The sequence below is a fragment of the Vigna unguiculata genome, unplaced genomic scaffold (genome assembly GCF_004118075.2).
Source record: "Vigna unguiculata cultivar IT97K-499-35 unplaced genomic scaffold, ASM411807v1 contig_543, whole genome shotgun sequence".
NCBI classification, from domain to species: Eukaryota; Viridiplantae; Streptophyta; class Magnoliopsida; order Fabales; family Fabaceae; genus Vigna; species Vigna unguiculata.
This window is the reverse complement of record NW_021011261.1, coordinates 166,517-180,938: the sequence shown is the minus strand read 5'-3', so window position 1 is coordinate 180,938 and position 14,422 is coordinate 166,517. Positions and strand designations below refer to the sequence as shown.

The window sequence follows — 14,422 nt, the reverse complement described above, 5'->3', positions numbered from 1 at the left end:
GAAAAAGAAAATAAAGGGTCGCAGGTCTTAGAAGCAAGGCTATTGGTTCAACTCTCGGGGTTTAAGCGGAAATTCCCAGCTTTATTAACCTTTTCCGGCCGGGGCTTTCGTCAATCACTTTGGAGATGGCGTTGAAGGCTAAACGTAAATGGCAGCACTGGATGACCTATTCTAAGGTAAGTGAGCCGAGGATAAGCTGGATTGGATGGAAGCAATCAATATGAAAGATTTTGAAGGCTATGGAGCCGGGCTAAGCAGCTAGGAGGTTTGTTTGCGGGAAACACGGTTCAGAATCCGATCCGATGAGTAGTCGGGATTCGGTTGGTGTGAAGTTTTCGAAGGATAAGTATCCTAGATCTAATGATGAAGGGCTTTGATTTTACTATTCCGGTGGTCTTTTCTTTTTCTCTCTATGTGTCTCTACCTTAGCGCCGCGCCCCTGTACTGTCTTTATAGTGAATCTGGTGCTTACTTTACTGGGAATCCTAGGATTTTAATCTTGCATTTTCCCCGTAAAATTGGATTCAACCCGAAATCCCCTCGGATAAGTCAATTCAAATCTTGCCACTGTTCTTTTTCCTGGGATTTTTTGCATCAACCCAGGCGACCAAGGTACTACGTGCTCGACCCCCCTTACCTCTGGGGTAGTCTTAGTTTTTGCTGCGAACGACTCTGCAGCGATTTCATCCGCATACGGCTTGCCCCTGCTTCAGTCTGGTTCAAATGCTTTCCGTGGTTAAGCTTGTCGATAAGCGAGGGCTTAGAATCATCTTCTTTTGTGTTGTGCCAACCTTCTGCTAGAAGGAAAGAGTCGTAGTCTTAGGCGCTTTTAAGCCCTAGCCTTTTAGTCATATTCAACCATTTCTGGAAAGATAGCCAGGTCAGGGGAATCAACACCTAGTTCTTTCGTACCCAGGCAGCACGGGATGAGACTTTACAGACGACCTTCTGCTCTTTAAGGTCCCAGTCTCAAATCGGATCTCAAAAGTCTGTTATATTAATATAAAGAGAAAAGTATTGACTAACTCTTATATACCAAAAAAAAGAATCCACACACACAAGACTCGACAAAAGATCTCAGAGTGAGCTGCTCGGTGAGGAATTTCGCTATGCCACCCGGCTGTAAGTACTGATGTAGCAAAACCAACGGGAAGATCAGTCCTAGGGTTCGAATAGACTCTTAGTTAGATAGGGAGCGGAGTTTACAAAACGATAGGGTTAGAGCGTTTGAGTAGGGATGGTAAGACATCCAAGACGCGTAGCTGCTTGGAAGTAGCTCCTTCTATAAGTTAAGTTCGAGACTGTTAGCCTATTAGTGATAGTGAAATCACTTTGAATAAGAATAGATGCTTGACTAGTCTTACTCTCGGTCTTGTCTACAGCAGTTCAAGCCCTAGGGAAAAACGTAGCGTAACGAAGCGCTTATTGTAGTACAGCCTATTTTCTCATATGATATTGAATCTGTTGAGTTCTTATCCCACTTGAAGTTGAAGGACTGTTGACAGGGTTAGGCTTATGTCACTCGGATGGGAAGGCGTCAAGTAAAGTAAAAAAGCGGTGGGCTGGCTTAGACAGCAAGCAAGCGAGGAGATTCACCAAGCCGGTGTGACAGTATGAGTAGGGTAGACTAGCGGGCAAAGTCTAGCTGCCTATTCGATAAATGGGGGAGTCATCTGTATAAGGAGAAAAAAAAACCGCCGGCTTTTAGAGAATCTTTCCTCTTCAATTATGCACGATTTAATGGGGTTGTCTTCCTTTCTTGGGAGTTAAAAAATGAGTTGGGTAAGCTTCCTAAGGGTATGGCTTCTCTGGAGCGACTAAGGACACACCCAATCAAACGATCGGTAAAACGGGTCTCCTTTGGTACAATCTCCTCGGCCGAGTATATCCCGTACGGTTGTTTTCAAAAAGTAGTGCAATCGCATTCTATGAACGAATTCCTTCATAGCCCTCATAGATAGAGTAGAGAGAAATGGGAGAAAGCGGATTAGCCACGTTCTAACTCTTCGCCATCTAACTATCATAAGAGTCATTTCATCCCTGAGTATCTGGCTTAGGGATATCTAGTTTAAGTGCCAGTTGCCATTGATCTTCTTGGAGAAAAAATGGGGCATCTATTTCCCTGCCAGTTTCCTTTGCTGTCGATGCAGGCGAGTTGGGCCTATTCTCGTCTCGAATAAGAGAGTACCTGGAGTACTAACATATAATCTTGACTGTTTTATAACATCTTTCTTTCCTGTACTAGGATACGATATACAAGACTCCTTTTCTTTTCCAGTACTATTAGAAGCCCCTATAACCAGGGAGTTTAACTAGAACCTAGATAGAATCTCCGGAATCAGAAGCTGCTATCTCTCGCTATGCTTTTTTGAGTGGATTTGAGAGTGCGGCATAGCTGGAAACTCCTGAATTTTAGGAAGGTTCTAACCTTAATTAAAAGGTAAGTTTGAAGAGAGATTGGGAAAAGTTCCCGAGTGTGAGTATCCAACCCCCTTTTGATTTGAAAGGATCTTTCTGCTTTTTAGTTTCCTAATATGTGTGTACATATTGATTGTATCAGTACTACCAGCGAGCTAAGAGCTAACCCCTTTCTTTTCCTATGGCGTTTTAATACTCACCCCTGAAAGTGAAATAGAGATAGAGAGAATCTATTCAGTTGGAAGGCGGAAAGAAGCACTGGCTAAGACTTTCATGGAGATGGGGCAAGTGTACTAGCATATGAGTTTCCAGCTTTTGAATTAAGGTTTGTCAAACCCTAAGCTGCTACTTAGAAAGGGGGCGTAGCGGGTAAGGCAAAAGAAAAGGTGTCCGCCTAGACTACTGCCACTTTACTTTAGGATAAGGTTTTTGCTTCGAGCAGCTCTCGGGCATTGATTGAGGAAGTAGCCCAACCTTTTTTCATCTACGCAAAGAGGAATTACTTCTTATTTGATAATACCGGAAATGGTGCATCTAGATCGATTCCTAAGGCTGGTAATGCCGAATCAAGGATAAGGCAATACAGTAAGAAAGGAAAGCTATTCATCTTTTGTCTTTGAAGAGAAAGACAGATTGGATTGTACGAACATCTGTGCCAAGCTTAGGTAAGCCGTCCAGAAAAGAGACAAAGAAAGACCTCTCCAAAGCCGGTGCTTAGGCAGACCCAGGTAAGAGCAGCCTTTCTCTTATATAGGAAAGCACTACTGCCACTTTCTTATGTGAATACCTCCTCAATCTCACTCTTTAGTGAAAGTCTCTATTTCACTTTCAAAAAGCAGTCTACACAAAATATAGAGGTACTTTTTCCACTTCGCATATGGGCTTTATATTCTCTACGGCGTCAACCATAAGTTTGCGTTCAGTTTGAGCTGGGAAGTAAACTAGGTTTTGCTATTCCTTCTCGAGCTTCTATTTCATCCCTTAAAGGAGATTCGGGAAAAGATAGAATAGGAAGACGTGTTTCCAGAACAAACAAGATACGGGTTGAGAGGGGGAAGTTAGCAAAGTTAGACAAGATTGGAATGGGCATAGGAACATGTATTGATGTACCAGATCGGCTAATGCTCCCAGGTTGATGTAATGTATTCCACCAGTTGACTGAAGACTTGATTATTGGTATATCGATCGGTCCAGCACGGATTGAAATAGGAGCCGGTTCGACAGGAAGCTTTTGAAAACGCAGTGCACCCAGGTAAATCAGAAACGAGATGAATACAGAGGTTAAACGAGCATCCCACACCCAAAAGGTGCCCCACATAGGTCTTCCCCGAAACCCCCCAGTAACTAAGGTAAACAACGTAAAAAAAGCACCCATTTCTGTACCGGTTCCGGAAGAGCGAAGAGAAAGGGGATGTTTTGTTAATAGGAATAAGAAAGTGTTTATAGCCGTAGCGATATAAACAAGAATACTCATCCGAGCCGCAGGAACATGTACATACAGAATACGAGAATTTCCACCTTGTTGAAGATCTAATGGTGCTACCCGAAGACTGAAATGAATAGCCATCGCTGTTAAGAACAACCGAGATCCAATGAGAATTAGCGCATAGCTTCTGGTCTTTGACATCAAAAAAGAAGGTTGTAATAACGAAAGGGACATATGAGAATTTTGTCCTAGCTAGTGGAACAAGAAAGACATGGATCTATATTCAATACGCAATCAAAGGATTTCTCCCAACGAATAATTACCCCTGCTTAGTTTTCGCTCCGCTCGTGCGTGGCACTCCTTGCTGGCGGAGCGGCATACCGAAAAAAAAGAAAAAAACCCTACTCTACTATCATCTTCTTTCTAAAAAGAGATGATAGTAGTTAAGGGCTCTTCTGACCTGTCGATATGGAATACTGTTTCGGGTACCTACAGTTCCAATTTGAGTGAGTTAGATGATTAGAGTAAGCTTTCAAAGAAAGTGCCTGACCCTCCGGATAAAAAAGAAAGCCCCGTATCTGATCTCTTTTTTGAAACACACTTTGACGAGCATACCCGTCCTCAACAAGTGCTGCTTCGATATGTTTTTCAATTTGAAGTTGAGTCTGAACAAAGGAGTCCATATGTGTTTCGTCATACACATAACCCAACCAATTAGTCCTTAAGCGCGAAGAGAGGTCGACTATACGGGTGGTGTCATCCAGTAAAGGAGGGTGAAGGGCGGGAATCAGAGGATCTTGATTTTCCGGTGCTGCCGCCTGAGGTTCTTGAGCCTCCCCCGGGTAAGCGAGCGGATTAGGAAGGGGGTGGGCAACCTCTTCCTCCTCATTTCAATATTCGTCAAAATTGGCTTGCGATAAATCTTTCGATTTTTATTTATTTGTACCATACCACTCCTTCTTGATCATTTTAGCATTCCATCCAAGATCCCGTATCAGGTTGATTCCATGTAATACTGACTTTCTAATCTCTGGGTCTTCATATCATTGAGGATTTCGGGCAGTTTGTCCAGTCCATATTTTTCCCCGAAATCCTCAAGAATATGGGCCGTACGCTCAGGCGCAAGGGCCCGCATGTTTTCTGTTGCTCTTCAAAAAAAGGGATATCTGGTCTTGGATTTGATTTTCAAAATAGGATAGGTTTCGTAGCAGCCACTCATCAGACTTTTACCATAGCTTTTCTTCATCCGCCTGTGATAAAACTTTTGAGGTTGTGATGGGCCACATATCCCCTAACCGCCGGGAGTGCTCAGCGAATCTACCCCTTGCCTTACCGAGGAGGGGCCTGCCTCATTACTGTAGGGAACTTGGCCTATGTTAGGTTAGAAGCTTCCGAGTGGGATCCACCGGACGAAAGGGGAAGTACGGGGCACACAGAAAGATCAAATCAAAGAAGGTAGAAATCCTATATACTAAACTAACCAATAAACAGAAAAAGATGAACCATTTCATAATAGAAAGAGCCCGCTGTAACTTGGGCCTTGTTAGATAGAAGCAAAAGAGACGCACTTGTATACCTAAAGGAAGGAAAAAAGTAGTGGAAGAAAATAGAAAGCAAGAAGAGGAAAAGGCATGACCAGAAGAATTGTGTGAAATAAGTGAATTTATCCAGTTGAGGCATGATTGATTGAGAAAGAATGATTCCCTCCGGACAGAAAGAGAGTCCCTTCATGTAGGAGTAGTGAGTGATATGTGGTTGGTTGTTGACCAACAGAAAGGAAGGATGCATGGGACTAGCGGGCATTGAACCCAACGGAGTGACTTTCATTCCGAGAAAACTTCGTTCGAATTGCATGTGTTGTGTTAAGCATATTATAAAATCTATCTCAAGCTTGCCCCCGATTTGGAAGAAATGCTGCTTTAGATCCCGCCCAGATCAGATCAAGGGCGGTCTATTTTTTTATCTTTCTAAAAGAGCGTTTACTACGGGTGCTCTTTAGGCTGTGCCGGGCTGTGCACTTCACATCAAGGTGACAGGATTCGAACCTATGGCCCTCTGTACCCAAAACAGATGCGCTGACCAGACTGCGCTACACCTCGTCTCACCCCCCTCAGCATATAGATCCACCCGATCGATGAAGACTCGAACCGAACTCGCCCATCCTTTTGGGCATAGGGACGCGAGAACCAATCCGAGTAATCAACCGCTTTTTTTAGAAAATCTGCCTCCAGCAAGATAGGGCGACGCCAAAAAGCCGTATAGTGCAGGAGCGCTCACATTTTTTTTTGCTTCCTCTTTCACTTGAATTAAAAAAAATCCGGCTCGCTCCCGGCTACCTGTCCTTTGGACCCAAAGCCCGCTTAGAAGTGGATTCGAACCACTGACACAAGGATTTTCAGTCCTTTGCTCTAACCAGCTGAGCTACCTGAACCACTTTCCTAAATTATGTTTTCTTCATCGAATAGCGCCCTACCTTACTTACCACTTGACTAGTCAGGGAAAAGCCCTTGACTAATAACTGAAAAGAAAGGGCTTTTTTCGTTCGTCAAGCTTTCGAGCAGCTCTTTCAACTGCCGCCTAATCTCCTCTCCCAACATGCTCAAGAACCGAGAGCCGCCCAGGGACTGCCGGAGGGAGCTTGCTTATCAAAAGAAGATAGGCCGGTCAAAACAACGCGCAACGGGCTCTCCGCTCACTAAGTAGGTAGTGCTTTTCTGTCCTCCGGGGGACTCCACCAACACACACCAAGAGGTTCTCTCTCTCACGTAATTTCGCCCGCCCGTTCCACTTCCGTGCCGGAGGAAATGGGATTCGAACCTACCTTTATTCAGATAAACTGATCGCTCTACCAACTAGCCTTCTGGGTGGGCTTAAGACACGGATTTGCTAGATCTATATACAACCTTCTTGTATCATGGGTTTTAATCCAATAAGAGCTACATAACCATGTAGCGTTGGGCTTAACCGAGACCAGACATCTGCTTTTACTGCCATTGGTTTTGTTCGTCGTGACGAAGTGACTGCCTCACACCACAATTAAGAATTGGCGCCGCACCCTAACCCTCTGGTCACTTCACTTGGCTTTCATGCCTGACTTGTTGTTATTTATACCCCGGTTTCTAACGGTTCACTTCGCTAGCTGCGGTCCCCTACTTCGGTGACCCTTTCCTTGCGGCTTGGCTTGCTTGCTCGCTAATCATTGGCTTTAGACAGCGATTTCTTTGATGTCTGTAGGATGAGAGTTCTTGCTTCATCCGTAGTTCTGCTGATTTAGGAGTAGGTCTTGGCTCTGAAGGCTTTTCTTCTCGATGCTTTGTCCTCTAGTCCCGCTTATTCTAAGTCTATGGTAGAGCTAGAGCCCGGGAAGGTTCTCCATGACAGACGAGAAAGGTTTTTTGGTCCCTTAGTAGTAATAGTAGTGACTCCCAGCCCCTTTCCTTTACAGAATAACAAAAAAGTTTATGAGTTGCATCCGAGGTTCAAAGCCCTGCTCATAGAAGGGATGGAGACAGCTACTTTTAGAATGAGAGAGGCATGGACCAATGCAATGGTGTAAAAAAAAGGCATTTATTTGGTCCAATCCAATCACAGCTTATTCCGCCTACACCTTCTTTGCCGAAAGCCCTTGTCTGTGGCTATCTTCTACATTCTCTGCCATCTTCCGTCATCCCCTTGATCGACTGTCCCTAAAGCAAAGAGCCAATGCCAGCGACTCTTCTAAGCCATAAAGCTATGGGCTAAGCGGGTGTCGAACTCATACCTTCTACGCTCCGTTCCTGGGATTGGCTAATGCCTTTCTCTTTCCGATAGGATATCCCGGTTCGTGCCACTTTCACGGCGGGATTTTTTTCCATTTTCTTCGATAAAGGGCTAGGCTAAACCTAAGGATTTCAAACCTTACCTTAGGCTTACGACTGCTTCGAGAGCATCTAGAGCAGGCCATTCCCCTATCTGTTAATTTCTGATTCAACTCGATCAGTCACCTGAGAAAAATCACACTATTGATAAATAGTCAGTTAGCAACTCATGAATGGAATAAGAGAATAAAGACGAGCTGGATTTACTTACGGAAAAGCTTGGAAACGAAGTCACTTATCAATCGATAACTATATGCGTTACACAACTTCGATTTTCAACAATGGAATAAAAACCTTCAAATTATAAGTCGAGAGACAAAGAATTTCGAATGGAATGAATTCGTATTCGTTACTGTCCAATTTATGTTATTTGTCGAGATTGGTCTGTAAGAACCATCGAGTCTTCGTCTCACTCGTATCAAATCCTAGCTACTCTAATGCTCGTGCAATTTAGCTTCTAAACCTCATGAACTCAAACTCATTAGTTCGCTCTGGATCTTCTCAATTCATCTTTCAGCTTCATTGCTCTAAAAGCAAGCCTTGAATGAATTTAGAAATTGCTTAACTTAATGGGAGAGAACACCGGGCTTGGTTCCGTACTCCCTCAATCCAAGAAGGAACTCCACAAGCAAGGAACCCTTACCGAGCATATTAGCGAAAAGGCTCATACAGAGGCAAGGAGGCCAAAAGCTTTCTTTATTTGTTAGCTTCCCGAAGAGAGGAGATGCGTCTTCGAATCAACCCTTGAACCTAACCCTCGGAAGGAGGGTCTTGGCTTATTCCCCGATCGGATTGAATGGACAACTGGTGACCTCGGGTGAGGGGCACGAAGGGAAGGGTATAATCCGTATTGCTTTCCAGTCTCACCCAAGAGTCCCCGAAAGGGCCACTTGTAAGTAAGACTCTATCTTAGATTCTATTACTATACTATTTTATTAATTGATGTATGTAGTTTCATAGAATAGAAGAATTACGGGAATGGAATTCAGGCTGAAAAGCGCGAGACACAGAGTCAGGGGTTTACAGAAAGTGGAATGGATAAAGAGAAGAGGTCGACTAGGGCGCCCACTCAGGGAAAAAGAGACAAATAACCACCAGCGGCTCCACCGAGTTTCCCCGGTAGCCTACCAGTGAGAACTACTAGGCGGTAAGGGATCTAGTCGAATTCAAGCAAAAGAATACGTCGAACCCATGCATGCTACAAGAAAGCTTGTATTTCCGTCTGGTCCAATAGATGTAACTGGCACCTTTCAGGTCGAGTCTGAAGCCATCTCTCATGCCGGACGCTTCCTCTTTTGTGCTATTCCTCATCTTGAAATCCATGCTGAACACATGGAATTCGATGCTTTACTTCCTCATTCTAAGTCCATGTGGACCTCCAAGGAACGTCAGCCAGAAAAAGGTTCAGCACGACCCTGGTTCAGGTGGAAATACTTTCAAACTACGCATCCACTCACACTAGGATCGTCAAAGTGAAGAAAGCTTCTTTTCAGCCTTGTTCTCTGTTTCGTGGTCAAAGTTCGGAGCTGCGGAAATCTTGCCTCCTGTTCATAGGGAAGATCCTTGTGTGCTGGTATCAACCGAGAAAGAAAATATCGAGCTTGAGAGCTCCCCTATTTGAATGCAAGGACCGACTCCGGTTGGTGCGCAACCATGCCTGTTGTTGTGTGTGATGCGAGGTTATGCAAATAAAGAAAGAGGACTTATAACACTATAATAGATTCAGGGCCTAGGGTCCCATACCCGGGATAAGACTCACTGCAATTGTCTATCTCAAGTCCTTTATCGAATGAAAAGTCCTCATCCTCAAGGAAATAAAAAAAAGGAGTGAACCTTAGCTAGGTTGGCTCCTAGGCTAAAGCAACTGTACAACAGGCGATGCCTCGCAGCGGTGACCAACAAAGCATTATTGAAAGAAGACAACAATCGTCCGGTGGAGTAGCCCTTTAGTAGACCTCCCCTCAGCCTCTCTACTCATACAGAGGGAGGGGAAAGAGACGGATGCTACTACCAATACCAGGTACCGGGTGAATCATACATATCTAGCTGGAACCCTTATCCTCATTTCAAGTCGAATCCGAGGCTTGGCACCTTTAGTTATCGAGATATCCACTTGGTGATTGAATTCTAATTTGTTGTTTTCAACTAGAAATGGAACTACTAATACATCTGCTCTCAAAGTCTCACAGGGAGTCATTCAGATTGGCCAATCTTCCTTACTCAAATGGCACTGGAACTTCAGCTGCCAAAGGAAACAAATGCTCAACACATGCCTCCTATTGGAGAAGCTTCTTTCATTCATTTCCCTTACCAGCCGGGACATCTGCTCCTCAAATGGTAACTTCACTCTGCCCCTCAAGCTCCGTTTGGTTCATCATGTGGACAATTCCTCCACAATCAATCTTCTTGTCTGGAAATGCATGCTTTTATTAAGGGGTTATTTACCCCGTGGCTTACCCGCATTTATCTTGGTATACCTACCTGTGTGCCTCCTAATTCCGTGAAGTCCTTGGAGCATGTGCGATTTATTCAGCGGACGATCAGGCGAGATGCTAATTGGAGAAGGACTAACCGGACCAGCCTTCCCGGAAAGCACGAGCATACAGATTCGAAGTGTTCGTTCGGAGATTCCACTATACCTTTTTTTCACTCGGGAAAGCCACTCTAGCCTATACTCTTTGTCTTGAATCACAGAGGAAGGACAACAACTATCAAAACTGGAAATGCACCTGGAACCACACTCTATGGCACACACCCCTAGTTGTAGTAGACGAAGATGGTCACCTAGGATAGGCAGACAAACCTGAACCTTAGAAAGTTGCCGGCAGAGACGCTACGGGAGAACCGCCTAGGATGGCAGACTCGATCATCTCTTTCAAAAATGTGGGTTTGTTCATTTCGAATCGGTCAAGGGTTCAGACAGGAGATGTGCTTTAGCAAAAGAAGCTTGGGCACATCCTCCAATAAAGCTAAAAGGACTATATAAAGTGTGGGCACCAGATCCACTCAGTGAGGCCGGGAAAGACTTTTCGTCCGATTCCGATATAGTAGTGTTTCAGACTTAAGCTGTGGGATAGACTCCTTCAAATGGAAAGATAGGTTATATATAAAGAATTAGCCAGTACAAGCTGTGGCACCCATCCCGACTGGGAGTGGAGTAGCCAGGAAGAGGCACCGAGGAGGTTATGAAAGAACAGAAGCTGAGAACCTGCAGGGACTCCGGTCTAAGGCCTTGGCTGACGTACGATCCCCGCGAAGCTCCACCGGAGCTATTTAGACAGATTTTTTTGTCTTCACTTTGGAGTAGGTAAACTGTGAGGCAAGGAGATGGCTTTTTAGCCAAAACAGTGTGGGTAGCCTGCCCCAATCAAGCGTAGCGATCACTGAACGATTGATTCCTCTTCTTATTTAATTCTATTCTTCATCTGTAGGTTGCAATCCGTATTCTTTCTTTTCTCGATCTACTGCTTGCTTTCGCTTACCTAGATTGAAGAAGCGCACTCACACCCAACTACTTAAACTGGGTCGGGACCAATCATGTTGATTGCCTATCCGACCCAGCTCTAACAACTGGTTTGGTTTTTGAATCACAGACTTTATCCTCTCAATCGGAGAGGCCTCTAGTCCCCAGTTCTATTATGAAATCCTTTTTTTTTCTTACCAAGGTAGTTGACTTGCTTACTTGTTAGAGTAAGGAAAGCAGACATTGCGGATCTTCACTTCAATCATAGGAAGCAGAGAGGACTGGATCTGGATACCGTAAGGCACATGCAACAACACGAAAAGCGTCGGATAAGGGGATGTGACCATGAAGAGGTTGGGCTGGTTTTGAGCTGCACTTAGACCGATTCTCTCTTTCGGTAGCAGACACCGGGATAGGCTAGGATGGGAAACCTTAGTCGATACGATAGGACTGGTTTCTTTGAAAAGCAAGGCCTGGGTCGAGAGCCCATTTCATATTATCCGGTTCCATTCCAGATCGAGCGAACCAATTGATCTTTCACCGGGGGGAAAGCTGCAGGAACTGCAAACGGAGAGATCGGAAAAGGAAAGGGTTGTAAATGAAAAGAGCTTGGCCGGCCAGGAAGAAGGTATGGTATAATATATAGTTACGAAAGGCACTGCGCTTACGCATTCACCAGGTTCTATCTCTGGTTCACAAGCCTACTTTCTTCCAGTTGAGAAGATGCATTTGCTTCTCGGGAGCAGAGCCTGTTTTTCACTTTCCTGGAGTGTTGAAAAATGAGCTTCCAGATGGATGAAAGATGGGAGAGATAAAGAATTTATATCGAAAGGAGTCAGATGGTACCGGTCTTTCTTTTGTCGATCCGTTGTCTCAGTAACGACTTTCATCCCCATGGCTTAAGTGCCATTCGGTTTCAATATACCGTACAGAGGTTCATATATGACCTTCTGTAGGATTGGAGGGGTAGGATAGTTGTCTCTTGGTCGATTGTCAAATCGCCGTTCTCCCAGTCTTGATAGGAAATGGTTGATTTGGCTGCGCCCGTCTTTACCCATTGATTTATGGCTGGGACGAGGAATGCCTTTCAATCCATATCTCCGAGGTTATTTGTTCCACTTTTGTTTCTCAAAAGTCGGCTTTGACGGCGCCTCAACGAGAGACCTTACCTTCTTCATAAAGACTGAACCCGATCCACAAATAACCTAAGGATGACAAAGGGCTCGCCAAAGAAGTGGCAGATTTGGATGGCAATAAATCAAAAAAGATTCTGTATTCAATGCTCAAATTCCAGCTTCAAGCGTTCTGCAGCTCATAATCATATTCTGAAAAATGAGGCGTGGAAAAAGGGCAACAATTCTGTCCAATAACACCAAAAACATCATTCAAGTCGAATCTTAGTTAGACTCGTTAACCAGCCCCTTTCTTTTTCTATGAGATTTCGTTAGCTGCCCACCGAGGTAAAGGAAATAGGCAGGAAAGAAAAGAGAATTTTACTGGGCTCTATTGAAATTCAAATACTATAACTATAGCTTTCAAACTTCCTTAGCTTGCGTTTGTATTTGATGGACCCGAAATAGAATCCTTCTTTTAGGCTTTCAAAGCTACTGGCCCGGGAACGACAACTTCCACTGGATTAGATGTAGGGGAAGGCCCAATGGAACTGGCTCTTATAAGGTCTCACACAGACTCAGAGATTGCCATTTGATTTCTTCCTTTCCTGCCGGATTTCTTTTATCAGCTTGAAAACTTGTTAGCCTTACCTTAGGGCTGTAATTGGATTAAGTGAACTCCCTATTCTAGTATTCCTACAAGTAAAGTATATTATACTCCTTATAGTATACAAGCCCGAAAGAGGTAGAAGGAAAGGAAACTCCCACTTATACTCCATGGGCAGGGATGGCGTCCAGGTTTCTGATAAGGGGTGCATCGCATACGGACTTTGACGCCTTTCCAAGAATAGTGGAACTCGATTTCTTCGATCCTCTCTTTTTCCATCATCTTGGTTTCGAGTTCTTTACGATCTTTTCGGTGCAAGATCAAGGCGTAACAGAGATAGACGATGTATAAGAAACCCAGGAATAGCCACCATCTTTGATTGTCTTGAAATACGCTATCCAACCAGTTCCACATTGATTGCTATGAGAAATCCAAATTCCCTCCATAAATAGAGTCTTTCTTGCACGGAGTAGTTAGAACTATAGATGTGGTTGGTTGTTGACCAACAGAGAAAGCATGGGAGAAAGATGCACAAAAGAAACTGGAACTTACCAGCTGGATTGATGGAAGTGAGTGGGGTATTGGGCATAATCCCGACCAACGAGGAGATCTTACTTAAATGGGAGGCGGAGCACGGTATATGTTTAATCTCGAACCGATTGAGGTGGGGATAGACACCTGATTGAAACCTTCTTGACGACCTCGTTCCTGTTCTGTAGACAGGCACGGAAATCGAACACTGTCACTGGGCGCATTGTGAAGCGCTTAGCCGGGTCAGCCATTCAAAGACAGCATTTTCCTGACAAGCACTGGTCACTGAATCTGAACTAAGCACCGGACAAGTACGAACAACCAGAGAAGAGCGGCCGGTTGGCTGCTTTCTTCTAGAATGTAATTACTCGATCCATCTGAACTAACCCGGACGGGAACGGAACAGTCAGAAGCTTTGAAAACTGAACTACTATAGCTAGAGCTTGCCCTACGGAGAGCGGAAAGGACTCAGTTGGTATCCGAATTTTATTGACCAAGGGAAAGGTGCTACACCCGTTCTTCCTTCCCTCTGATGCTGCCCCCTAGATGGGCCAAGCATGGGATGAAGATGATGTATGGGTGTTCTGTCTTTCTGCTCATCCCCATACACCCTTCTATATTACAAGATATATTATTTTAATCATTTGATTGATGAGAGTGGCAATGACATAAAATGTGAAAATGCTTTGGCTTTGTGACCTCGTTCCTTTGTCTCACGCACTGCTACTGCTTATCGAACTCAAAGAAAGACCATCCTCCCACTCCTTCTACAGGCTACAGGCAACGACACATTATCTATTTTCATCTCTACATACAACAGAAGATCTCGTTTTGAAAGCATATGAGCCCTTCCTAAGGTCATTCAAGGAAACGGACTGCTTTTGATGGGTATCAAGATTGTTGAACAACAAGGTCAAGTGCTGTGAACCTCCTGTCTTTGACACTACGAACCTAGCTAGATTCTCTTTCAGCTGGAAAGAGTAAAGAAAGGCTGATCTCCTGTGGTTG

At 44.4% G+C, this 14,422-nt stretch overlaps 1 protein-coding gene and 1 non-coding gene across 2 annotated transcripts; both read right to left on the bottom strand.

Annotated features, from left to right (window-relative positions):
• Positions 1-467: 467 nt before the first annotated feature.
• LOC114172403 (putative cytochrome c biosynthesis ccmC-like mitochondrial protein) lies at positions 468-11,374 on the bottom strand. The gene has a single exon (XM_028056894.1). The coding sequence runs from the start codon at positions 4,076-4,078 to the stop codon at positions 3,338-3,340; it is 741 nt and encodes a 246-aa protein (XP_027912695.1). The 5' UTR covers positions 4,079-11,374; the 3' UTR covers positions 468-3,337.
• TRNAF-GAA lies at positions 6,202-6,275 on the bottom strand. The gene has a single exon. It is a non-coding gene; the product is annotated as a tRNA-Phe (tRNA).
• Positions 11,375-14,422: the final 3,048 nt, after the last annotated feature.

Coding starts and splice junctions, on each gene's coding strand:
- LOC114172403 (XM_028056894.1), bottom strand. CDS start 4,078: ATGTCCCTTTCGTTATTACAACCTTCTTTTTTGATGTCAAAGACCAGA.